The sequence below is a fragment of the Seriola lalandi genome, unplaced genomic scaffold (assembly GCF_002814215.2).
Source record: "Seriola lalandi dorsalis isolate HSWRI2012SDOR001 ecotype SW California unplaced genomic scaffold, Sedor1 jcf7180002054939, whole genome shotgun sequence".
Lineage (NCBI taxonomy): Eukaryota > Metazoa > Chordata > Actinopteri > Carangiformes > Carangidae > Seriola > Seriola lalandi.
In genome coordinates, this window is record NW_019525659.1 from 1,405,071 (window position 1) to 1,429,969 (window position 24,899).

The 24,899-nt window shown below is 40.2% G+C and overlaps 1 protein-coding gene across 3 annotated transcripts; it reads right to left on the reverse strand.

Annotated features, from left to right (window-relative positions):
* Positions 1-3,395: 3,395 nt before the first annotated feature.
* On the reverse strand, positions 3,396-20,071 carry mapkap1 (MAPK associated protein 1). Of its 3 annotated transcripts, none has more exons than XM_087171680.1 (13): positions 19,919-20,071; positions 18,137-18,631; positions 16,075-16,113; positions 14,956-15,045; positions 14,405-14,553; positions 13,277-13,449; positions 13,020-13,196; positions 11,489-11,598; positions 10,128-10,235; positions 9,475-9,615; positions 7,006-7,143; positions 6,026-6,123; positions 3,396-4,920 (listed from the first exon to the last, which is right to left on the reverse strand). In XM_087171680.1, exons 2-13 carry the CDS (start codon positions 18,417-18,419, stop codon positions 4,798-4,800), a joined length of 1,629 nt encoding a protein of 542 aa, XP_087027806.1. In that variant the 5' UTR covers positions 18,420-18,631; positions 19,919-20,071; the 3' UTR covers positions 3,396-4,797. The 3 variants fall into 3 exon arrangements, with proteins under 3 accessions (XP_087027806.1, XP_087027807.1, XP_023253655.1); XM_087171681.1 differs by lacking the exon at positions 19,919-20,071 and adding an exon at positions 19,879-19,897; XM_023397887.2 differs by lacking the exon at positions 16,075-16,113.
* Positions 20,072-24,899: the final 4,828 nt, after the last annotated feature.

Below are 24,899 nucleotides of genomic sequence, written 5' to 3' on the forward strand. Positions count from 1 at the left end.
ATTTACAAAAACATCAAAACATCATAAATCATAAATTTATTCGTTTATTAATAAATAATAAAACTTTTTGAGAAGGCTTTTTAAAAACGGGAATAAATTCCTGGATTCACTCTATAATTTCCATTTCCTTTTTCCAGCTGCTTTTCCTTTTGCTATTAGCTAATCAGTTAGCTTAATCATTTAGCTTCTCCTTTTAGCCTCTCTGTGACACTCTGGACCTTCAGTGCTGGTAAAACCACATCTCTCTGATTGGTTGGAAAGCTAACCAGAGGGTCTTAGGAAATGGAAACTGAAGAAGGAATCCAGGTATGTATACTCATTTTTTAAATGCCTTTTCAAATTTATTTGATTGATTTGATTTATTCATGAATTAATAAATCTATTTATGAATGGTTTATTCATCCATTTTTCCAATCCATTTTAAATGTTAAGTATTTAATGATGTTATTAATCGTTCATTTATAAATTCTTTTTACAACTCCTATTTTTAATGCCTTTTAAAATATGAAATTATGGAAATGCTTTATTATTTTTGCTGTGACATCTCTGTTCCTCCATACAAGCACAGAGCCCCTGCTGTGCTGACAGGGTGCAGGGCTTTAACCACATGTTACCACTGCTCTGTGAAGACTGTGTTTGCTCCCTACTGGAGGATTGTGTAATATTAATTCCACTCATTCTGCATGCATGATGTACTTAATGCAGTCCACCATGTTCAGTCAGTTAATCTTGTTAACTGTGTGGCTGACTTAGTGCATTTGACCAGAAGCTAAAGAGAGATCATGATTGAAGAAGTAAAAGAAAGGACCCACTGGCTGTGGACCTTCATGAGTCCAGGTATTTTACCAACCTGGAACCAAATCCAAAATAGAACCGTCTACAGCCTCTTCCAAAGTTACAGTCTTTTTAATACAAAATTCCATTGTGGTGTGAGAGGGAATACATCCTGGTTGTCACAGAGATGATTCCACGAGAAAACAAACCTTGTGCCAGGACAAGATACACACTCAATCTGACTAAAGCTCAAATGATGTGTTTACTGTCATGTAGCGTTGAGAGTTAGCGTGAAGTACATTTGAGTGCATGTTTACGTGATACATGAACACAACATGCAGTATGAACAGAACCATGTTCATATCTGGTGTATCGGAGCCTGAAGTCAGACTGCTGAAGCCTCACGTCAGCTTCACCTGAGCGCACCTGCACAGGTCCTTCACCTTTACATTGTAGGCGCTCTACAAACAGACTGCTTCACAGAGAGCACAGGCACCAATAACACTTTCAACATAAACGTGGTGTTACGGCTGCGGTTGAATTGTGTTTTTTTTTTTTTTGTTGTATATGTTTTTCTTCCATGTGGCTTGAAAGGTGGCATGACGTGTGCACGAGCGAGTGTGATTGGTGCACATAATTGGCGGTTGCAGCTGATTGGGTCCTGTTGGATGTTCACCAGACACAAGGAACCAAGATTGCACCACATTTTTGTTAGTCACTGTAGGAAAGTTAGCTGATGTACTTTGGTTTTGGTTATGTTGACATTTTGTGTCTAGATAGATTTGTTTTGTTTATCATTTTGGCGTTTGTCCACCCTGAAGCTGGAACACACTCTCCTCCTATTGAAAAACACTTCCTAAATAAACACACCACTTAACAGTCTATTATTTGTGCCTGTGGCGACTTGGGCCTTGAGGAAGATGGGCTATTCATGTTGTGGCCTGGCCACACCTAGACAGGACATAACAGTGGTCTGTGATGAACCTGGAAGTATCTCATAGTATCCTTTAAAATACACCATGTGGAGTTTTCTTGTATCTCTCCAATACAGTATCTATTGTGTACTCTGTTCATACATATGGACTCAAACAGTGGAGGTGTGACAAGACGCCATTCACTGATGATTCACTGAAGCTTGAAAATGAGCAGTGACATGATCAAGCTGAGGTTCCCCTCCCATATGTAACTTGTACAAGCTGCTGGTACTTGAAGAAAACCGATGTGTGAAGACTCAGCCAATGAAACAGCTTGTCATGTGCCACTATGGTTGCACACTTACAACCTTCAAGCTCACGAGCAACAAGAGACTTCTTTCCTCTTTGTATCTGTTTGTGTGTGTGAACGCAGCGTAACGGACATGTTGAAATCTTTTCCCCCTTTCAAAAACATTCAGTGGATTTTTTGGAGTATTTCCAAACCTGCATTGTTCACTTGGACGTCACATTAGCTCACAGCCTTTTACTGGAACACAGTTTCATGTTTCGGTGAGATACCAGCAATAAATGACGGTGAGACAAACAGGCAGGAATGTGTGTCGTGTCATGGTAAACATTAGATTCCAAGGCTCTGAAGTTGGCAGAGAACAACCGGGAAGGTTAAAGTTTCTGGTCAGATGAAAGGAGCTATTTGGAAGTTTTTCTCTGCTGCCGAACTTGGTTTCTTGCTGGGAGCAGGTTGTGGTAATTGACGCTTCACCAGAGCTTCGGCCATCGTTGTGTTTACAAGACAAGAGATTATAATACGTCCTCTGAGCAGCTTCGTCTTCAGGACAGACTGGAGGCTACAGTGAGTCGCTATCAGAAAGTGAGGAGACGGGCCAGAGCTAGCTGGTTAGCATGCTAACTTCAGTAGAAGAAAAGACATGATAGAGAGAAGAGTTAACATTAGCGTTTGTTTCCACCTCTGGAGACAGCTGTTGGTGACTAAAGGAATGAAGTTTGATGCTGAACTCACAATGTTTCTTCTACACTGGTGAGTAAACAGCTGCTAATGCTAACGTTAGCTATGTAGCAATAGCAAAACTTACAAATCGCTCCTTTAAGGCCCTCTGATGATCCAGTGTTTAACCTGAGCCATCCATATGATTTTCTTATATAATACAGACATATGACGATTGAAATAAACATCAACACCATGACGGAGTGTTTCCACCTTGAACTGCAGTGAACCAATGACAGTCTCATAAACAAATTCAGACAGTCAGGGTTTCATACGTCACAAACCTCAGGAACCAATCCTGTCAACTTGTGTGGACAGGGGGTGGGGCTAAATAAACCTGAAACCTTGTAGGCACAGAGAGAGAGAGACTTAGCATTAGCACAACCATTAATAATATGTCAGCCACTGCCAGTTACAAGCTAAAAAACAACATAAACAAATAAAAGATGCTAACTATGCTAACCATTCTGATCCGCCTGCTAGTCTCTGGTTCTGGTCCGGACAGACTCCACATCTGAGTCTGGGTCTGACTGAGGCTCAAACATGTGGCTGAGTCTCTCTGATGTTTCCTCCTCTAACCATCCTGATACTCTCTGCTCTCTCACCTGTACACCTGGAGCAAGCAGGTGGTGGGCGGGGCACAAGGCCTGATCCACATTTCTCAATCAGGAAGTAAGAGGAGATGAGCTTCAGACCCAGTTTTTATGTGTGAAAACATGTTAAACAACATATGAATCATGGCAGAGGATTTTTACAGCGTTCAAAACATGTCTGGAGAGGAACTTAAAACATCATAAAACATGATTGAGGATTAGTGATAAGATTAAGTTCAGATCAAGTTCAGGAGAAGCATATCCTTCACTTTCCCCAGAATTGAGTCCTGAGACTTGGAATCTAATGTCAACCAGTGCTGCATCTTCATCCAAACACAGGTGTTTCTGCCTGTCTCACTCAGCCATGGTGCTTGCTGCTCGCTCGACCAACCTCACCTCCACCACGATGCAGGGCCTCACATCAGTGAGTGATGAATGACAGAGTACGGCTATCAGCAGGGACAAAATAAAGACAAAAAAAGCAGTCAAACATCTTTTAAGTGACCTCCATGTGTATCCACATGTGTATTTTAATATTCCTATTCGCTGCTGCTGTCTTTTCAAAGCTTTCAAATGAGCATACTGTTGTTTAAAATCCTAAAAATGTGTTGTGATCACACCTGAATCAGCACTGTCAATACACTCAGGTGGCAGTCTATTAGGAACACTTAAAAACTAACAGTCTGATAAAACAGTCCTGCAATAAATAGTTTTGTTGAAACTGTTTTAGAGACTTCACTGATCAGTGTCACAAACTACAGCGTCCTGGATAATCATAGTTTAATTAATCTAACCCTCTGAAACCTTCATGAAGGTGTTGTATTAGCTTTAGCTATGTGTTCCTAATAATCTGGCAACCGAGTATAGATAATATAAAGGATTTGCAATCTGGATTTAAGGCAGAAGCGTATTGATGTGTTGTTTAATAATCCAGACTGGGCTGTTTCATCATTATTATTATTACTTGATTTCCTGAATGTAAAATGTTTATGTACAGAACATTAAAATGCAGAGGACTTCTCTTTATGTTGAGTTAAATCTGTTAAAGATAAAGGACAGAAGCAAAGATGAAGCTTTGATTTGTTGTCAATGTGTTGAAGCTGTACAGATCCATCCATGAGGACGGAGCTTAAATTCAGAGGCAGTGAATAAACAAAAAGCTGAAACTGATGGCAACATGACACAAAAACTCTGTCCCACAAGAAGTCTCTTTCTTTCTCAGAACAGTGCGCTTGTTTTTGCTTGTGCTCTGTCTTTGCTAGCAGAGTTTCGGAGGCGTCCACCGCACTCAGCTGAACAGAGACACGTCTGCTTTATCTTCTGCCCGTCGCTCTCCTGCTCTCATCTCCTCTGACGTCACCGTCCTGTCAGTCTCCACCTCTGTTTCGCCTGAGGTCGTCTGTGTATGAGACTCAGACCAGGCCTTGTTTTTGTGTCTGTCTGTGCGTGTAGAGACAGACAGGTGGCTGAGCGGCTTCTGTTGGCCGTCTGTCTACTGGCCGGTCTTCTTGTCCTTCTGGAAGCTGAAGCTAGTCCGCCGGCTCAGCTTCCGCTGCTTCTGGGCAAAGTAATCAGCCCGAGAGGAGCTGGCCCGTGACTCCAGGATGTAGTTCACCTGAGAAACAAACAGTTTTATCCATGAAATGGTTTCAAATGTTACTATGATACATTCAGCTTTCAATCTGACATCCACAGGCCTTTACCAAAAATACAAAGACGACATATCATCAGAACTACAATGACACTCGTACCTCCACCCAGGCCAAACAATCGCACGTCTCTCCAGAGTCTAAGTGAATGTTTGTACCAAATCTGAAGGGTTTCCTTTGAGAAATTTTCAAGATATTACACTCATGGCCAAAATCATGTTTTGTGATGTCACTGTGACTTTGACCTTTGGCTACCAAAATCTAATCAGTTCGTCCTGGAGTCCTAGGTTGTGTCTGAAATCACTCACTCATTCACTCCTCCCTCCTCACTATCCAGGGCGTTCCATGTAGAGGACTATACTGTGAGCTCATCAGTAAAATGAAAAACACTTTCAGAGACTCGGGACATTTTCTCTGCACTGTTTGTAGATATTGCTTGGTTAGTGACCACGGGTTGTACACTACTTTTCACAATGCATTGTGGGATACTATGAATCCACTATATATAGTATAATAATTGCCACTATACTATAAATGGCAAACTCCCTACATAGCGGTCTATATAGGGAGTAATGAGTGATTTCGGACACAGCCCAAGTGAATGTTTGTGTCAAATTTGAAGAAATTCCCTCAAGGCATTCCGGAGATAATGCGTTCACAAGGCCAAAACCATGTTTTGTGAGGTCCCCAAGACCTTGACCTTTGACCACCAAAATGTAACCAGTTCATCCTCGAGACCAAGTGAATGTTTGTGCCAAATTTGAAAAAGTTCCCTCGAGGTGTCGACGGATAGACAACCCAAAAACAACATGACTCTGGCTCTGACTGTCGCCGGCATGGAGGCATAAAAATAAAAGTCGTCTGATAACATGAATGATTTTGGAGATAGGAAAGGTCCAGTACATTTAAACTACACTTCAGTTCTATACTCTCTGCTGCCACTCATCTCCTTTACATGTCACTATATGATATTGGATTACAAACAGAGACAGAGACGCCCTGGAACAGACTTGATCCAGACTTTGACTTGAGAAAAGACAAATAGGAAAAGCACATTCAGACAGAACTCACCTTCAGCACTATCTCATTGACAGTAGCAGCGTCAGACTCAAAGTAGAGAGGCTTGTAATCGTGGTTGCTTAGATACGTGAGCTTGAATATTGCGTGGCCTGTAAGACAGAGAGGAGAAATATCACAGAAACTGACAACAGCAGAGATGCACAGATCACACCTTCTGTCTCTGTCTGCACATCTTCAGTCACGTCTTTGTGTGAACTGAGTCATCATCTCAGTTTACTTTCAGAGGAATCATGAATTTACGCATCATTTTTCATCTTAGAAAACAGGACATTGTAAAAATTGAAAACAGGAAAACAACTGGATGTATGTAAAAAATAAATTCTTATGGAAAGACAATATGTTAAAATGTACATGATTGATATTTGCCAACAAGACAGATAAGTGTGATACCACTGTTAGAAGACTGTGAGCCTGTATTAGAGTTCAGAATCAATGCCATCTAATATTGATGTCAATAAATCAACTTCAGCCCAGACCTCAGAACAGAACAGAAAAAAAAACATTCATAGAATAAATGAGTTTCTGATTTACAGAAAGAAATATCCGCTTTAAATTCATGTATAATTTATTTTATCTAAGTAACATCTTCATATGAACTTGTTTTATTTGGAATGAGGAACTTCTTAGAGTCTGACCAAACTTATGTTAAATAAAGTGTTTTATGTATCTGTTTTACTTGTCTTATTTTGTTCTAACTTTAAGATAAACATGTAGAGAGAGTCTGAGAGAGAGAGAGAGAGAGAGAGAGAGAGGACAGGCTGCAAGGAAGCTCTAAGTTAACTGAAAAAGATGTTTTCTATTTTTTTTTAATCTTAGGCAGTTTAACTACTGAACTTTGTACCTGTTAAGATTTTTCACTGGACTTGAGCTTAAACTTCAATTAAAAACATGAACTAAGGAGGAAACAGAGGTGGTTTCTACTGTGAACATCATGCAGAGACAGTGAGTCACTGTGTCCGTGCTTCACTCACTGGGGCTTCTCTCCTCTACAAGGTCACAGGCACAGAGGTGATCCGAGTCGATGGAGATGGGTTTCTGCCGAATCCAGAACTTAGTGCTGGCCTTCTGATTGGTGACAGGATCGATCTCCACCTTCTCCCCTGAAATGCCTGAAGAAAAAGATATCCGTCAGTTCATGATGAAAAACACATGATGACCCACTAACACACTCATCATCGTCGGAAAACAAATTGAGGAGAAACAGAGGTTTATGTTTTTAATTTGACCATGGACAAATATAATTGCTGCATCACCTGATATGTTTATCCCACTCTGACACTGAGCTCTCAGGATGTCTGTCAGTGAAAATATCTGAACGACTATTGGATGAGTTGTCATGAAATTTGGTCCGAACATTCATCTCCCTCTCACGATGAACAGTAGTAACTTAGGTGATTCTCTTACTGTTATGTTCAATTGGTCAGATTTTTAATTTGTCTAATACTTTGGTTTTTATTTCTGCTGAACATCAGCATGTTAGCATTTAGCAGATTTCTTAGCACCGTAAAGCTCTTTATAATCTTGTATATGCAGAACTGCTGATGTGTCATGCACTTGCACATTCTTTGAAAAGCCAAGAGTAACTGTTTGATTGTTTCAAATTCTTTTGAATGGCAGTAAACAGCATGTGAAGATCCCTGAAAAAGTTGGACTCGACAGAACGGGGACACCTCAAGCTCCATCACAGCCGCCAGCTGTGACAGCTGTGCTCACATCATAGAAAATCTCTCTATTTGTGTTGGGTGAACTTCCATGATCTGAATTTGTGAAAAGATATTAAAGCAGCAGAACCGTGAACTAAATAGCCAGACACAGGACACACTCCTCTGCACACACCAACACACACGGCTGCTGGCGTATGAAGATTTGTTGTTGGTCAGTCACATGGTTGAATGTGTGGAATAAAGAGATATGATAAATCAAGGTGTCAATCAAAAGGCAGCATCCATCTCCTACTAGGTCTGCTCGATTATGGTAAAAATCATAATCACGATTATTTTGATCAATATTGAGATCACGATTATTCAGCACAATTTCTCATTGACTTTGGAAAAGGACATAAAAAATGATTTCCAAACAAAAAGCGCTGTGTCTATGTAATTATTCCCGTTATACACAATTTGAGTTAAAGATATCTGAGCATGATGACATAAAAACTTCTGTGTAGGGAAAAGCGAAAATGCATCATAGACAAATGTCTTCATCAGAAACAGACTTGGTGAATGTGAGAGAGAACTTTTATGTTTTTTTAACAAATATGAAATCTGTTTTCCTAATTCCTTCAGTATCGAGAGCGGAACCGATAAAAATTTGTTGTGAAACAGAACGCCACACAATGTTTCTCAATTATCTTGTTTTTATAATCGTTGGAGGCCAAAATCATAATCGAAGAAAAAAATTCTATTAAATGCACAGCCCTAGTCTCCTACTGGGACTCAAAGTGAGGCGCTGGTCCTCATGGAGGTCTGAGACATGATGAAACCTTAGCATACCTGGTGACCTCACAAGCTACAATAATGACCTCAGACTTCTAAGGCCAAGAGTTGGCATACCATTGCCAATTATTTTTAGGTCACAGGTTTTGTAAGAAAAGTCTTATTAAAGGACTAGAACAGTCACTGTGTGGGAGATCAGAGCTGCTAATGTTACTGATGCTAATGTTCATGTTGAATTTGGAGAGTATTATCTAAAAGATGTTTGTCCAACTCATCCTTGAAGCATTGTGAGTAAGCAGCTGAGCACGGCTGTTATAGGGAACTAGAATCACCTCCTTGTGGTTGTATCTCTCCTCACTGAGACTAGTTTCAGGTTACATCCCTGTTTATCCAGTCATAGAAAATATGAACCATTTCAATGAAATTTTGTCATAATTGCTGTGTGAAGTCTCAAGTTATGGCTAAAAAGTGTTTTGTGCGGTCACACTGACCTTGACCTTTGACCACCAAAATCTAATCAGTTTATCCTGAGTCCATTTTTGTGCCAAATTTGAATAAAATCCCTCAAGGCGTTACTGAGATATTGTGGCCACGAGAATGGGATGTACGGATGGATGGTCGGACGGATTACCTGAAAACAATGAGGAATAAAAACTACAGCCTGACTAGCTCTACCATGCAGTACCTTATTTCTATGTTTGAGTTAGCATGGTATTGTGTATGTAGCTAATGCATTTTAGGATGCAGAGTTTTCATTTTAAAATGAGTGTAAGAAAAACAAAACAGTTGTCTGAAGGAGCTCTGGGCTTTAAAATAAATCAATAACAATCGCGATATAACTTTCACAAAAATGTTTGCTATAATTACTTTCAATGCTTAGAGAGCATGAAAAGACATGTAACTGCCAATCTGTCTCAAATCCAGGACCTATTATTTCTGGTATGGAGTGGTATATCTGCCAATGACAGTTTTACAGTTTTGCAACCTGCAGTAAGAAGGATGTACCTAGCTGGACGTCTGTGGTGAAGCGCAGCTTGTGGATCATACTGATCTTGAAGGACTTGTAGTGGTGACTGCTCAACATGTCTTGGACTGTGGTGATGTCAATAGGTGGGTCTTCCTCCGAACTCTCCTCCCCCCTGGAGCCTGGAGGCAAAAGGAAAAAAAAAGAGAAACATTAAAAACTTGAGTCTTGTTTTGGCTCCAGGCATTAAAATACAATCACACTCTACATTCAGGCCTTTGGGATTTTATCTTTATATGACAATGATGCTGTCTTTGCATCACATCTGTTGCATCATAAACACACCCAATCATCCTGAGCCCACAGGCTACACCTGGCTACAGGTGAGCTCTTAGAAACACTGGAGAGAGTGGATGAGTGGACAATGTGAATTCAGAATTTTATGCTGTTGCTGTTGAAATAAAAAAAGTGTATCCTTTACCAGCAGCTAACAATCCTTTTGTTTGTGCTGTCTACATAAAGACAACATGGACTGCAATAAATATTTCGATTCATTCTTTAGTCCAAACAGTCCTAAGATGTGAAATCAGTGTTTAAACAGTTACATCTATGACCACAGAGTGAAGCTGGTGGAGTGGAGCCAGCTGTGAGTTATTCACTGAGAACATGAGGCAGTTGTGGTGATGGAACGTACTGTTTTCTCGGACAAGGCAGAACTCCAGGGTGCTCTGGGTCTCCAGCGTCAAGTCCAGGTCTACTGCCACGTTTGGCTGCGTCTGCTTCTCCAGACGATACATGGGCCCTGTTGGAGAGAGTCAGACGACAGCAACACACCTCAGCGTTTCGGGAGTTTTGGAGTTGGGTGGAGGACAGCTATCATTCTTGTTGATGCTGGAGAGCTCCATCCTGAAGGATAATTGTGTTTTTTTTTTTTTTTACTTCTTTTCAGGTCAGTTTTTGGTCATGAATCCTACTGGTAATAATCGGGCCGTACTCATCAGCAGCCGGCAGCAGTAATCTTTTTTCTTTTTTTCTTTTACTTTTTTCTATTCTGGATTTTGTTTGTTTTTTCAACATCTTATCTTGTCTAGACTGAAGAGCAGAGCAGGAGATAAAAGAGGGGTTTGCTGCTTTGATGCACAGTGTTGACTCTGCAGATGTGGAGCGCTGATGAAGTTCGTTCTACAAGAGTTTGATGTAACGTTCAGAGGCAGAAGGAACTTATAGGCAGGAACACCATTTCATTTTATTATATCGTGTGGTTTGTTGATTGTTTATTGCTGCAGCTTGGTTTGGTCTTGATGTTGAATATTGTCATTAGTATCTTTAGGAGTTAGGAGACAACTGCTCTTACGATGACGATGCTAAATGAGGGAATCTTTCACTGCACGTTTCTTAGGGATATTCAATATAGTATATAATAGTATATTGTAGCCTGTTATTTAGCAGCTGTTGCTGGTTGCTCTTTGAAATACATGTGGTAAGATAATCAGTTTTATGGTGGTGTTGTGCCATAACTTTAGCGCTAAAATACACTAATCAATCCCCTCTCTCTTTCTCTCTCTTGCTCGCTCACTCGTTCAATGAGTAGACATACTGTATGTGTGTGTAGGAAACCTAAAGGGAGCCTACAAGCAGACAGGTGGTTGTTGTGCATACTATGAAATATAATCCTGCCAGCACCAGTGTTACTCATGAACTTAGGCTAAACTGTTGGTTTGTTTCCAAACCAGTGTTGCATGTCTGTAAAACTGCCTTCTCAGGAAACAATTCAAATGTCCACTAGCCATAGCCTTTAGAAACAGAAGTAAAGCCGGAATGAAAGAGATGAGGCCAATCTAGTTTGTCTGATGTGTCTTCTGATCAGGAGGAAGAGTATCCACATTAACAATCTGCTGTTACAGCTTCCTCCTGGCTGCATCCCACCGCCTCCCTCATCTCTTATAAGCAGTGTTTGGCAGTTCTATTTCATATAAAGAAGACATCACACTTCCCTGTGTCTGGTCTGTCTGTAGTGTCACTGTCAGGTTAAAGGGAGCGAGCAGTAAATGATACCTGAGCCTTTCTGTGAGCCTTTCCTCTTCTTCAGTGCTTTCTGGAGGATCTCTTTCATGGTTACCTTCAGACTGTCCACAGGGATCAGAGAGAAACCATGAGCAGCGTTTCTACAAGGGAGAAAGCAGATGAAGGTTGAGAATGACTGTGTATTTACCTCCATCATCCAGACAGACAGAAAGGTGGACCACTGGACCTGGAACAGGACAACTGAAGACTGGCTTCTTTAGTTATGACTGAAGTCAATAACTGTATGAGCCTGTATTTTCACAGCAGTAACACAATCCGCTGATGTGTTTGTGTTGTGAATATATTTTGTTTATTTATCTACTCTGTTATCTGGACTGAAAGTCACTACAATATTACACTGGGATAATCTGATAAAAACTCTTACTATGTTGACTCCTGGCGTCCACACGAGTTTTTTGAGTACCTAAAACCGAGACTTTTGGAAACACTGCCGTTTTAGTTTGAAAACTCTGGGGTTGTGCTGTATCTGGACGGTCAGAAACTGAGACCTTCGGAAACAATGACACAAACACCCATGGTCTCTCCTGATTGGCTCGCATCAGTTTCGACTACCAGTGGTCAATACAACACGGATTCAAGTGTTACTGACCTTGTTCTCTGCTAGCAGCTGTTGTTTATTTCTGTATTTTAATGCTACAACTGTCTTTGCTGTTCTGAGCAAGCTCTCTTTTACACGGACGCCATCACACACAATATATACGAGAGACAATAATCCATAAGTGTAAAAACTATTTTGAATGGATATGCAATATACAGTGTAATGTATAAAAACAATGAAAGCCACAAATGAAAGCCATAAAACATATAATATAGGACATGCTCCATAAAAGCAATATGACTCAGTTGAAGCACACATTCACACTGCCATGAGTCAGCAAAGATTTAAAAACATTAAAAGGGATTAACTCATCTAATTTGAATCTTTTCCGCATGTTATTCCACTTGTGTGGAGCAGAAAATTAAAAGCCAATTTCCCAGTCTCAGTGCTAACACACTGATTCTCAAGGACCTGATGGTCTTGGGACCTAGTGCAGTGTGAAGTTGACCTTAAGCTAATAAGAAATGTCAGGTACCCAGGAAGTTTGCCAATAACTGCAGAGTAGACAATCTGCTTCTTGTTTACACCAACACACCAACATGTATGGTCATGTGATGTGTGTTTTCAGGTGTGACAGTGTGGACAGAGATCAGAGATGATTTCTGATATGATTTTAATAAGGATCCGTCTGATCAAAGAATAATTAAACATCATGATCATGAATCTGAGCAGACAACCAATGCTAGCTTTAGTATTTGACAGTTTATGACACTTGGCGCTACAGACACATTTCAACAGGCAGCAAAGGAGTGTCAGTACACACAGTTCAAAGGCAACACATTCTGCAGTGCAGATGTTGAGCAGCATTGTGCTGTATTCTACAACGGGCCTGGAAACATCAGGATAAACATTTACATATACACCCACATGTTGATTATATGCATGAGTATGTTTCTGACTTACATTCTGACAAACAGCGACTGTCTGGAGGCGAGGCCAGGCGAGGAGTATTTCTCCACCAAGGCCAAAGTGCTGAAACCAAACTTGTGGATTGGCTCATTGGAGTCGAGAGGAGGGAAGTCAGTGTCCACCTCGCCGTCATCCTCTGCGATGTGGAGGCAGTAGGCGTTAACATTCTCACTGTGGAGAGACAGAAGCAGAGTGTGTTACCGAGACTGTCAGTGTAGGAAACTGCTGTTAACACACCTTAACACACTCACTTGAGTTTAGGTTCTCGTCCCTCGCTCGTGTACTGCCAACAGATGAGACCGATGAGGTCGTGGACGCGGGCATTGGCGATGGTTACCACTGTCATGGGATGTAGTTTCTCCTGAGCCACCTGCATTGACAGGTACACGTCGATCTTCTTTGTAGCTGTTGTGCCAATGTGGCCCTGAAAGGTGAAGAGGGAGAGAGCAGAGAAAAATCCTGATTACATAGAGTGAAAAAAACTAAAACCTTTCACTCTCACGGTTTGAATTTACTTCTTTTCACTTGGTGGGCGGGGGCACAAGGCCTGATCCACATTTCTCAATCAGGAAGTAAGAGATGAGCTTCAGACCCAGTTCAATGTGTGAAAACATTTCATTCATTCATTTTCTACCGCTTATCCTCTAGTAGGGTCGCAGGGGGGCTGGAGCCTATCCCAGCATCTTTTCGGGCGAGAGGCGGGGTACGTCCTGGACAGGTCGCCAGTCCATCGCAGGGCAAACACATAGAGACAGACAACCATTCACACTCACCTCACCTATGGTCAATTTAGAGTATCCCATTAGCCTAGTCCCCATTTTGCATGTCTTTGGACTGTGGGAGGAAGAGGTGGAGAACCCACACTTGCACGGGGAGAACATGCAAACTCCACACACACTCGAACCCGGAACCTTCTTGCTGTGAGGCGACAGCGCTAACCACTGCACCACTGTGCAGCCGTGTGAAAACATGTGAAACTAAATATGAATCATAGCAGAGGATTTTTACAGAGTTTAAAACATGGAGAGGAACTTTAATTATCGTTATCATTTGCAGTATTACAATTTGGTAAATGGACCGCACTTATATATCACTTTTCTAGTGTTATCGACCCATGCAGAGCTCAAGACGTGCTTGAAAGTAATTTTCATTGACACAAAACTTCACTCTCACAGTTTCTGAGGTAAAACTATGAATGAAGGTTTACTGAAGTCAACTAATCCTTAATTCACAGTAACTTTTTTTCATTTCAAAGGTTGTTTCAGTCAAACAGAAAAAACAAAGCAAAATTAATCAATCTGCCTATTTTTACTTCTCATTCATGATACATTTATTTTTAAATGATAAAAAGAAACTGGGTTCAATTTTGAATCACTCGCCTTGCCATCGAATTTGGAGTACTCATTGAAGGGGTTGTTGAGCTGCTGGGGACACTGCTCCAGTCGCAGTGAGAGGGTGGATTTGGTGCCTGTCGTCCGGGGCCTGTCTTTATAGTCCCGCTTTTCAAACAGAGTCCCCAGATCCTCCACTGCACCGAGAGCATGAGAGCAGATTTCCTGATTATTTTCAGGAACACTGACAACAGTGACAGTTTATTTTGTTCTTAGTGCTGGAACATATCCAGAAAAGGAAGGATTTCATGCAGAATATTTGATTACAATTGCATGTATTTACCAGTCGTGACCAGTTCAACCAAAGACTGGTTTTCTTGTGTTTTTACTTGAATTTTAAAAAAGGTAAAATGATCCAAAATCTTTCCTCCAATCCAAAATAAAGATTACAATATGAAAATGATTTGCTGTAGCCAAATTCTTTCTCTCATTTCCCACAGAAACAAAGTGAAAAGTGAACGGTATATTTTTACTACAAAATCAATTGTGATTGATGCTTTGATATTTGGATATTTATGTAAAATTGTAATAAACAGTACCTGATTGGGAGGACGACCTCTCTTTCCACTGAATGTTTTTACATTTGATTTGGTTCTGCCGTTCTTTCCGTAGCCGTTCAAGTCTTTGGGCTGAAAAGAAAAAACAACTTTTAAGTTTCTATCACAAAAACGAGTCAAAATCACTACAAACCTGATGAAATAGAAAAATTCACATACACATAAATTGTAGTATAAAAATATCAGAACACCTGGCCCATGAGAGGAATACAAGATCAGCTGAGACAGCTGCAGACACCACCCACATGTAGTTGTTTTCTGTTATAATCTGTTTGGAGGACACGTTCCAGGCAGTGGATCATCATCTACTTGTTTCGGGCATTACGGTACCCAGTGGATCACATGTGCAGATGCTACCCTTGAAGCGTAGTGGCTGAACGGACTGTCTACGTGATCATAATAACTTGGTGGGTAGATGCATGTCTGCACCAGAGCCACACATACACCCTCTGATGACGACGTTTAAGTCATGTTGACCCTTGTGGATGCAGACAGTGTAACTTTGGCTTTACAGGTTGTAGTTGTAGCATTCAGAAAACCTTGTTATTAATGACACCGGAGGCCAGTAAGTACCGGGAGAAACAGAAGGAGCAGTCTACACATTTGTCAGCACCAGACCATGTGGAGGTTTGAATGGGAGTAACTAGAGCTGCAGACAAGAGACTGGTGGCGACGTAACAGCGAGTTTAGGGAAGGAAAGTCTAGCGGCGACAGTGCAACATCCTGGACTTACCTGCTGGAACACGCATGTGACACGCTCTAAACCCAAATGACAGACACACAGAGTTGAAAAGGAAAAGGATTTTTTGACAGTCCACCAATGTGGCGGCACACCGGGATTTGTCCTGGTGGACGTGATGGCTAGTCCAACTACACAAAACAGAAGAAGAAAGGCATTGAGGCGAGGTGCTCAGGAGCATTAACCTCATATCCTTTGGGTTTCCTTCGATAGAGATCAGTCAAATGTCCATTATAGGTAAGTCCGGGAAGGTGACGTTTCAATCCATTCACACAGTGGCAAGAAAAAGGTGATTAATACATGTAAATTTCTTCTCATTCTTACGTATAATACCTTTAAAGTTTTTATCCCAGTAATCTTACCAGCAGCCCCAGGTTTCTCGCGGCTTTCTTGCTGGAGTCCTGATGAAACAGCCACCACAGGTCAGTTCTCAAGCTCAAGTCTGAAAGTTTCAGGATTGCTGCTGTCTACCCACAACCACAACCACGACCGGCACTCCACCAGACTTAGTAAAACATTCAAGGGAGCCAAAAGGAGACGTGTCGTCTACCTTTGGACTCCCTCTATCACCAAAACCACATTTACCTTCCAAATAAAACACCTGAATGTAGCTTAGAATAGATTCAAACTCTTCATTTGATTGAAACTCACTATACTCAGTTTTTACAGCACATCATGTTACACACCCACATCCCAACCTGAACACGGTATATTCATTTCATGACTGATTTGATGATTTCATGGTGATTAGGACACCAAACCTTGAGATTTAAGTGGCTACCACAGGAACGTCTGTATTCTGACAAACATTGTTACTGAAAGTAAATAGAAAGATTTAGGATATTTGTCTCTCACATGAAATGTGTTTTGTCTTTGTGCTGGAGAAAAGTGACCCAGATATTTTCCAGGGCTTAAACATAATAGTTGTCAAACATTCTGTTTAATGTGGTTGCCTTGTTGGCAACCACCTTTGGTGTGTTGGGGAAAAAAATCCCTGCGTCCCTCCCTTTTAGTGTAGAACTGTCTAACCAGATATTTGAGAGCACTGCTGCTCAGAGGATAACAGTTAGACCAAAACTGTCACAGCCAAACCCAAATGGAAGCGAAGCAGAAATGTAATCAAAGTTTGGAGGACAACACAGACAAAATCGAAACAACAGATCAAAATAAAAACAGCAGAAATACACACTTGTAGGAAGTAAATTCACATTTCATCTATTCATCATCACTTCATCAGCTCTGAGAGAATTTTATAAATACACTAACTGAGCACTTTATTAGGAACACGTGTGCTCCTACATATTAATGCTACTATCCAATCAGCCATTAAGATGCTTCAAAAATCCTGCACACAGGTCATGAGCTTCAGTTAATGTTCACATCAAACATCAGAATGAGGAAAAATGTGATCTCAGTGACTTTGACTGTGACATGATTCTTGGATCTTCACAAACAACTTGTGCTACTCAGAATGGTGCCAACAACAAAAATTCTCCCAAATTGTACCATCTTCTAATGGCTCCTTCCAGCAGGATAATGCTCAATGTCAAAAAAGCTAAAATCATCTAAAACTGGTTTCAGCAACATGTAGGGAAAAATCCTGCTCAACTTGGGGAAATATGAGAGAATATGAATCAGAATTATCCTGCAGGACCACTTTAATAGAGTGATATAATTAACTTGGGAGTTTGTTTTCAACCTGTTTGTCTGGTGGCACATGTTTCTTAACCCATCTGACCTGGCCGGAGCAACAAAATTTTTTAATAATGAGTAATTTTATTTTCATTTTTTAAAAATCTTGTGATCCTGTAGGGGCAAGTTAGTGTAAGCGCACTTTACGCTAGAGCTCAGAGCCAAAGGCATGGGGCCGTCATAATGGCTTAGTGGTGTAAGACATATAATGTGTTGTGTCAACATCTCCAGTTAGATTCCAGCTGGGGATCTTTCCTGCATGTAATTCCCTTGCTCCAGCCGCATATTTCCATATCTATGTCTACTGTCAACTATCTAATGAAGTTGATGAGTGAATCCAAAGACACTTGAGTCCCACTCCTTTGCCATAGCCGCTGACTTACATTCAGTTCTACAAAGTGTCACTTTTCTTCTAAATGGCATAATAAACAAAACAACCCAACACGAACTTTACAAACTATATTGGCATTAATCATAATAAACAATTAAGAAAATTCACACAGTGAACTACAATGTAACCCCATGCTTTCCACCCGAGCAGCGACAACCTTCAATAGCACACACAATTTGACTTGAGCCTCACTAAACCACTGGCCCAGATTACACACACAAAACCCCTCCAAACAACAGCAGAACAGGCTTTCTGGCTGCCCCTGCCACGATGACAGGAGGGAGGTGTGCCCATCAGAAAGCCTGCCCTGCTAACCGGCCAGAGCCTGGAAATGAGCCTACCTGTGTTGGAACGCCGCCGAATACCAAAGTCCCAGCTGGAGGTGATGTCCATGGACTGAGAGAGATCACAGGCATGATTGTCCGTCACGCTGCTGCCCTCCTCACTCAGGGAGCCTGACCCCGTTGACCCACAGCTGCTGCCGGGCACCAGAGCCAGCTGGCACTTCTCCAGATCCACATCCTGGTCTATTAGTACCATCTCACACATTCCTGTGTCATCACTGGTCACATGAGACTGTCTAATGTGGGCCAGAATAATGGCTGGATTGTCCAAGAAAGCCATTTCCTCTGCTTTATAAAGTTCGGCTTAGAGCTTTGGATGTTTTCTCTTTGTCTCTCGTCTTGCCTGTAAGACAGAGGTACTCTTTTACGTCCTTTTTAGTCTCTCTCTGAGAGTGCTGAAGCAGTAGCTGATGACAAGTGGACAGCAGCCATCTTTTCCATCTCCTTTTTCTGATTATTCTCTCTGATCCAAGGTAGGAAAGGTGTCAGTACCTGTTTGGAGTAAGATAACAGTTATTACATGGTGCAGGCTGAAGCTTAAGGATCGGTTTAAAAAACAAATGTTTTAACTTCTCTAAAGATCATTTAGTATAGTGGGGAGCAACTTCCTGGTTTGGCATGTTCCAAACATGTAATATAAAGATTTTTATGCAACTATGAATTTGATTTGATGTTGAAGGAAAGACACAGTGACACAAATCATAGCATCAGTGTTTCTCAAAATGGACTACCCACTATTGTTTTGGCAAAAATAAATACAAAACACTAAGTATTCTATCTATAATACAGTTTATTTGTTGTTTAAATCATATAGTCCAAAAAAACAGAAGTAAAGATGAGCCTGATAACACCGCCAATCAACAGTCAAATCAATTATGCGATTTTGTTATTGTCATAACACTGACTGCTTGAACAGGGTGTTAGCCATCACTGGACACTTGTATTTAACAGTAAACAAATGGCCTCTCCTCTAAATAGTTAAGTTTCACTTTTCTGAGTATTTACACTGTGGACAAAAGGCTGTTGATAATTTAAACAAAGTGATGAGAGCTGTGACGAAGGACATAACAACCCCATCCCCCGGTGTGGCATTAGCCTGGCTGAGATAACTGAGTTAGCATGTCAAATGCAGAATACTCTAACGTCTACAGCGTTAGAACGTCATCTAATGTTAACAAGCAAACGTCAGATTAACCGCAGCATACTGTTACAATCATATCACATAGTTCACACTGTGTGCGGGGTCTTATTTCATGTTTAAAAGCCAGTTTCTGCAAAGAGCTTCTTCGACTGACGCTAACTGCAGCTAATGCTAATCTGCAATGTGGTGTCAAGTTTGCTTTGTCACTTGGTACAAACCATTGAATGTTGACAGTTTCATGGTCAGCGTCTCTCAAACAAGAAGTGGCTCATATTTGGTCTTAAATACCTTCACCCTACAACCCAGTTAGGTAGTGATGATTCCCAGTAGCTAGTTTGACGTTAGCTGATGTAGCTATTGTGTTTGCTAGCTATTCTGAACCTAGCTAACTGGCTAACTTAAAAGTCCTGCACTTTAGCTAAGTCGGCGTTCACTTGGTAGAAGTAGCAGCAAAGCATAGAACTGGTATTCACACTATAAAAAATTAACCACCAATGTCGGTCCAAATTGCATTGTGTGTATCTAGTTAGCTCATAAGCTGGTTTAGGCTAAAATCACTAAAGCTTTCTTTGGTTAGCTGTCTGTGGTTAGCTGTTACCATAGCCTCTCAGAGTAGTTAGTTCATGACGGCGTCCCACCTTTAGAGGTCCCACACGAAAAGATGTCCACACTGCCTCATTTTATCCATGCATACTCCCAGTAATGACAATAACTCTATTCATTAGTAATAATGCAACATAGCAAGATCATCTGTGCTCTGCCTTGCAGTGGTAGTTCAGTTTCACTTCCGCTTTCATTCCTTCAAAGTAAAAGACAGCGACTATTCCGATTTAGTTTTTGCGCAAAAACATGTAATTAATCAACAAAATGCCCCCAGACCCTATATTCTTGCCATACTTTTTTTTTTGCATTTGTCTCTTTATGATTGTTTTACCTTCAGCTTTACTCAACATTATTTACATGTTAACTGTTTGTTATTTGAGTGATATATCAACATCCTCATTTCCTTCTACTTCTACATGGGCAGGAACCCAAACGAAGGACACCATCAGACCCTTGTTGTGCAGTCTGTATGTTAAAGGGTGGATTACAAAAAGGGGATTTTGTGTATACATGATTTTACAGATTTAATGCTTGTGAGTGGTCAACTGCATACTGACAGGTGATCTACGGTTCTTTTTCTTAATTACTACCTTGACCAGTTCAATGAAAACTACAGGTCCTCTACCTCCAGTCTCAGGGTCTTTTGAAACAACACTAACTTATCACCAAAGTGCTGCTAAATGTTATTTTGTGCTATGCTCCTAGCAGGTACCTGACTTCCTCCTCAGTTGTTGCTGTATATTTAAATCTAGTCATAGCATCACAAATAACCAGGGAGGAATAGCTGAAGAAAGACTGTTGGACTTCACTGTGTGTTACTAATGGTGTAATAATTACATCATATCAGAGCTTTTGAAACGTGCATCTTAAAACGCTTGATTTTAGAAAAATGAAATAAAGCTTCCGTTTCCCTTTTTCTTCCTCTCAAAAAACATATTACCAATTGAACAGCTTTAACGCCTCATTTTCTCTTTCTTTCTCTTATATCTCACTCTCCGCAATGAGCTCTCATCTTGTCTTTCATCTCTGTGTGTGTGTGTGTGTGTGTGTGTGTGTGTGTGTGTGTGTGTGTGTGTGTGTGTGTGTGTGTGTCTCACTCACAGATTTCAGTTGCAGTGACTGGCTGAGTAGCATCACATAAAGGCTGTAGCAGTCAAAATAGAAACGCTTGAGAAAATTGATTAATTCTCAATTACTTAGAGGTTATAGGTTACTCTGTGTCCGTACCCGGACTGCAGATGCCTATTAATGACCTTGGCAATATCTTACCTTTAGGCAATATCATCAGAAATCGCCACATACATTTTCATCCCATTTTCTATGAAGCCAGGTGAGACTGATCAGGTGGTCAAACTTCAGGAATGTCTTAAAGACGTAAAGACAAGTCTCTAGGACAGCCTACTTCCACCTGCGCATTATTGTGAAAATCAGAAATATCCTGTCTCAAAGGGATGCTGAAAAACTAGTACACCTCTACACTGGACTACTACAATTCTTTATTATCAGGATGTCCCAATAACTCTAGAATCCTTTTTAAGTTCCTTTCTTTTATTTATGTTGGTTTATATTTATTTACTTATATTTTCTCCTCTCGTTTTCCAGGCCATGGCTTGTGTGACCATGACCGCTTAGTCATATGAGGCTCTATCATCACTGTAGTAGTCAGAGACGAAGGGATCAAACTTTGTGTAGCTTCTCTTTCCCTCTGTCCACGAATGTAGGAACAAAGCCCTGATTTCCTGAATGATCAACATTGCTGACTCCTGAGGCTCTTTCTTCTTATTAGACAGAACATTTTGGTTTCATTTTGTAGAAGCAAATTTATTATAATGACATATAAATGTGGCCTGTTGCATGCAATCAGTACATTATTCAAAATAAATTAAAAAGATTATAAAACTCTATATACAAATTTTCACTGGCTTATGAGTGACTTGTGTGTCTGGCTTAGTACTTTAGTGTTGATGCTGCCCCCCTGTGACTAGAGAACAGAACTGTGGATTGAGACTGAGAGCACCAAGAGAGGGACTGAAAAAGAGAGAAACATTGAAGCCATTACATCAGACCAGTGCAACCAAAAAAACATTAATTTTGAGTTGCATGTCCATCCACCAACCTGACCTCCTCACATCCTTACTTTGAATGATACTAGGCTGTATAAAAAACACATCCAGACCTATTAAGTGCAGGAGCTTTTGGAGTCTGAATTGTATGACCAATCCCTGAAAGTGCCTCAGGGTGAGGACAACAATATGTAATGTCTCGACAAAGTTATCGTAGACACCTGCAAGTAACAAAACAATACAAGCAAACAATAAGATAAAACTACTGTTGATAGGATCATATAAATGATGGTCACAGCAGACCTCCAGGTTTTGAGGTAATACGTTTGCCTAAAACCAAAGAGACTCCATGAAGCTGTCGCTACGTACTTAATACCGAATAATACAAGGGAAAAGGCTTTAAAGTCTGTATTGGATTCTAGGTAACTGAATACACAGGACCAGGGAGGTGATGAGAGAGAGGCTGTTGAGAATCACTGCACTGACACCAACTCTATGCACAATAATTACACATAAGAGCACAAAGCAACACATGAAAGCATCACATGAGCCATGATAAATAAGAAACACCCTCTCAGAATAATCAAGTTCAAACAGGACCCTCCCTCATGTGATCATCTGGACAAAAAGGAACCAATCCATTCTCTGGGTGAGATCTATGGGCGTGTTGCATTGAGCAAATTATTTACATACTTAATTACATGCTGAATTTACAGTTATTTTCTGTAGTAGCAGCCATTCTACAAACAAGTTGTTTTTTAATTCCCTGTTGCAGTTTGTTTCAGACCGGCTTTGTTTGCTATCTTTTCTTTAAGTATGTGTTGTTGAAAGTTCTAAAACTGCAACTGCGATTTCGATTTTGACCATTTTTTTTTAGATCCATAAAAATCCATGGCTTGCATGATTTATAGCAAATTGAATTAAGGGGGTTATTGTTAACATGCAAACATGCTGACCAATGTACCTGCACCTCCTCTGTGAGATAAAACTATACTAAAACTATGAATTTATAACTATTCATTCCTCATTCAGACTGTTTAAATCCCTCCTGTTTGGAGTTTGGAGCCCCCCTGCCTGTTAAACGCAGAGTGCTTGCTCATAGGGTAATGTTGGGTCAATGTAAATAATGTAAATCATATTTTAGAGTACAGTCTAGACCTGCTCTATAACAAAAGTACCCTGAGATAACTTAACATAACAGATGAAAATTAGCCCATTGGGCAAATTCTGGCTCATTTAATGATTATTTATGATTTGACCCCAGTGGAGTGTGTTTGAGAAAACAGTGTCAGATGTTCTTGAAGGGTGCGTGTTTGTTTAGAGGTGCTCCCATCAGATAAACATACAAGTCCATAGCTTACATTAATGAAGAGGTTCTTCTCAGGTCTCTTATAAAATGTAAACTGCACATCATCTGCATCCTGAGACTGTGAGAGGTGATGCCTCACCACTGCGTGACTGACTATGACCTGAACGGTTTAGCCACAACTCAGCATTCAGTAGATATACTGTGAGCAAATATAATAGTTCCATACAGTGTGAGTTCCTGTCTTAATAACTGCAGTACACATGAAGTAATTCACATTTTATTGTAAATTAAAATTTTACTTTTTTCACTTTGTCAAAAGGTCACTTTGTAAATTCTAAAAACAAAAGTAGCCTAAATATGAACAATGCAAAATCCACGACATAATGATAAGATTTCTGCATTTCCATCGTCCACCAGAGCAGCTGTATTATGTATTGTTGTGTATAATTTACCCCAGTATTATTATTATTCATTCCCATGCACACATGGACTACAGTATGGTGGTACAAATTATATCTAATAACCTCATATCCAATGTTATAGCGTGTTTCTCTCTTTGTGAAACAAGTGGAAGATCAAATGATTGGACTTCTGGTTATTAGATATACAGTAACTAAGAACTGTTAAACACAGACCTCAAGTCTTTAGAGACCTGGAACCATACTGTTGTTTATTCAGGACACTAACTCTGAAAATGAATGTGTGCCCCAAGCAACTGTTGATAAGGATGATATTTTTGTGCCATGTTGAAGTGAATATGATGGTGCCAGGTCAGAGGACGTGAGCTCCTCTCATTTCAGCTGGGGATCTATTGCAAGACTATGATTTTATGATTTGTGATACTGTGGTGAATTAATTTAGTTTGGTTATTAAAAAGTTACTGAGTGCAAAACTGCTACTAGTGTAACACAGTATAATATATGTATATATGTATAAACATAATAGGTTACAATAATAAGATGAAATATTTAAATATGTGGAATAACTGGCATCTATGAGGGACTGAACAAAAGGCGAAATTGCAGCATAAACAGATGCATTTTAATGCAGCCAGACCAAGGAGTATGAATGGGTTATGGACATGCACCACATCTACACCATTAAAATTCTGTTAGAGAAGTCAATGAGCCAATAGGTCCAATATAAAATTATTTTCTCTACAATTCCTATTCTATTTGCTCAACAGTTTGATGCATAGGCTATATATGTATACATTGTGTTAATGGAGCACCGTAATATTCAATAAAATGCACCTTGTAAGCACTGTATATAAAGACTTTAAAAAGATTGTAACTCAGGGCCCCTATTCAAGATTGGGCCTCAAAACCAGCGAATAACACAAGTTTATAATTTTATTCATAATGTGATTTAGTGGTCCATATAGTAAACATTTGCAATTAATTTAAATTGACCAAAATCAATGGTACAAGGTGAAGATGGAGTGGCCATTTTTATAATCCAGATTCTCAGACAAATATTTCATGCTTGATCATCTCCTGTAATCTGTTTGTAAGGAGAAATGCGTGTAAGAGACTGGAGGCAGCGCTCCATTAAATGCAACCGTTTATCAAGAATCTATGAGAAAACGTCCAAACACACACGGTATTGCATCATTAGCAAGTGTTGTGTTCAGTGTTTAACGTA

What these genes read in the sequence shown, in the direction of transcription:
- mapkap1 (XM_087171680.1), bottom strand. Translation starts at nt 18,419, where the DNA reads ATGGCTTTCTTGGACAATCCAGCCATTATTCTGGCCCACATTAGACAG. An exon ending in AGGCTCACAGAAAGGCTCAG is followed by an intron (nt 10,236 to 11,488) that starts GTATCATTTACT and finishes TCTCTCCAACAG; the next exon opens with GGCCCATGTATCGTCTGGAG. An exon ending in CACCACAGACGTCCAGCTAG is followed by an intron (nt 7,144 to 9,474) that starts GTACATCCTTCT and finishes CTTTTTCTTCAG; the next exon opens with GCATTTCAGGGGAGAAGGTG.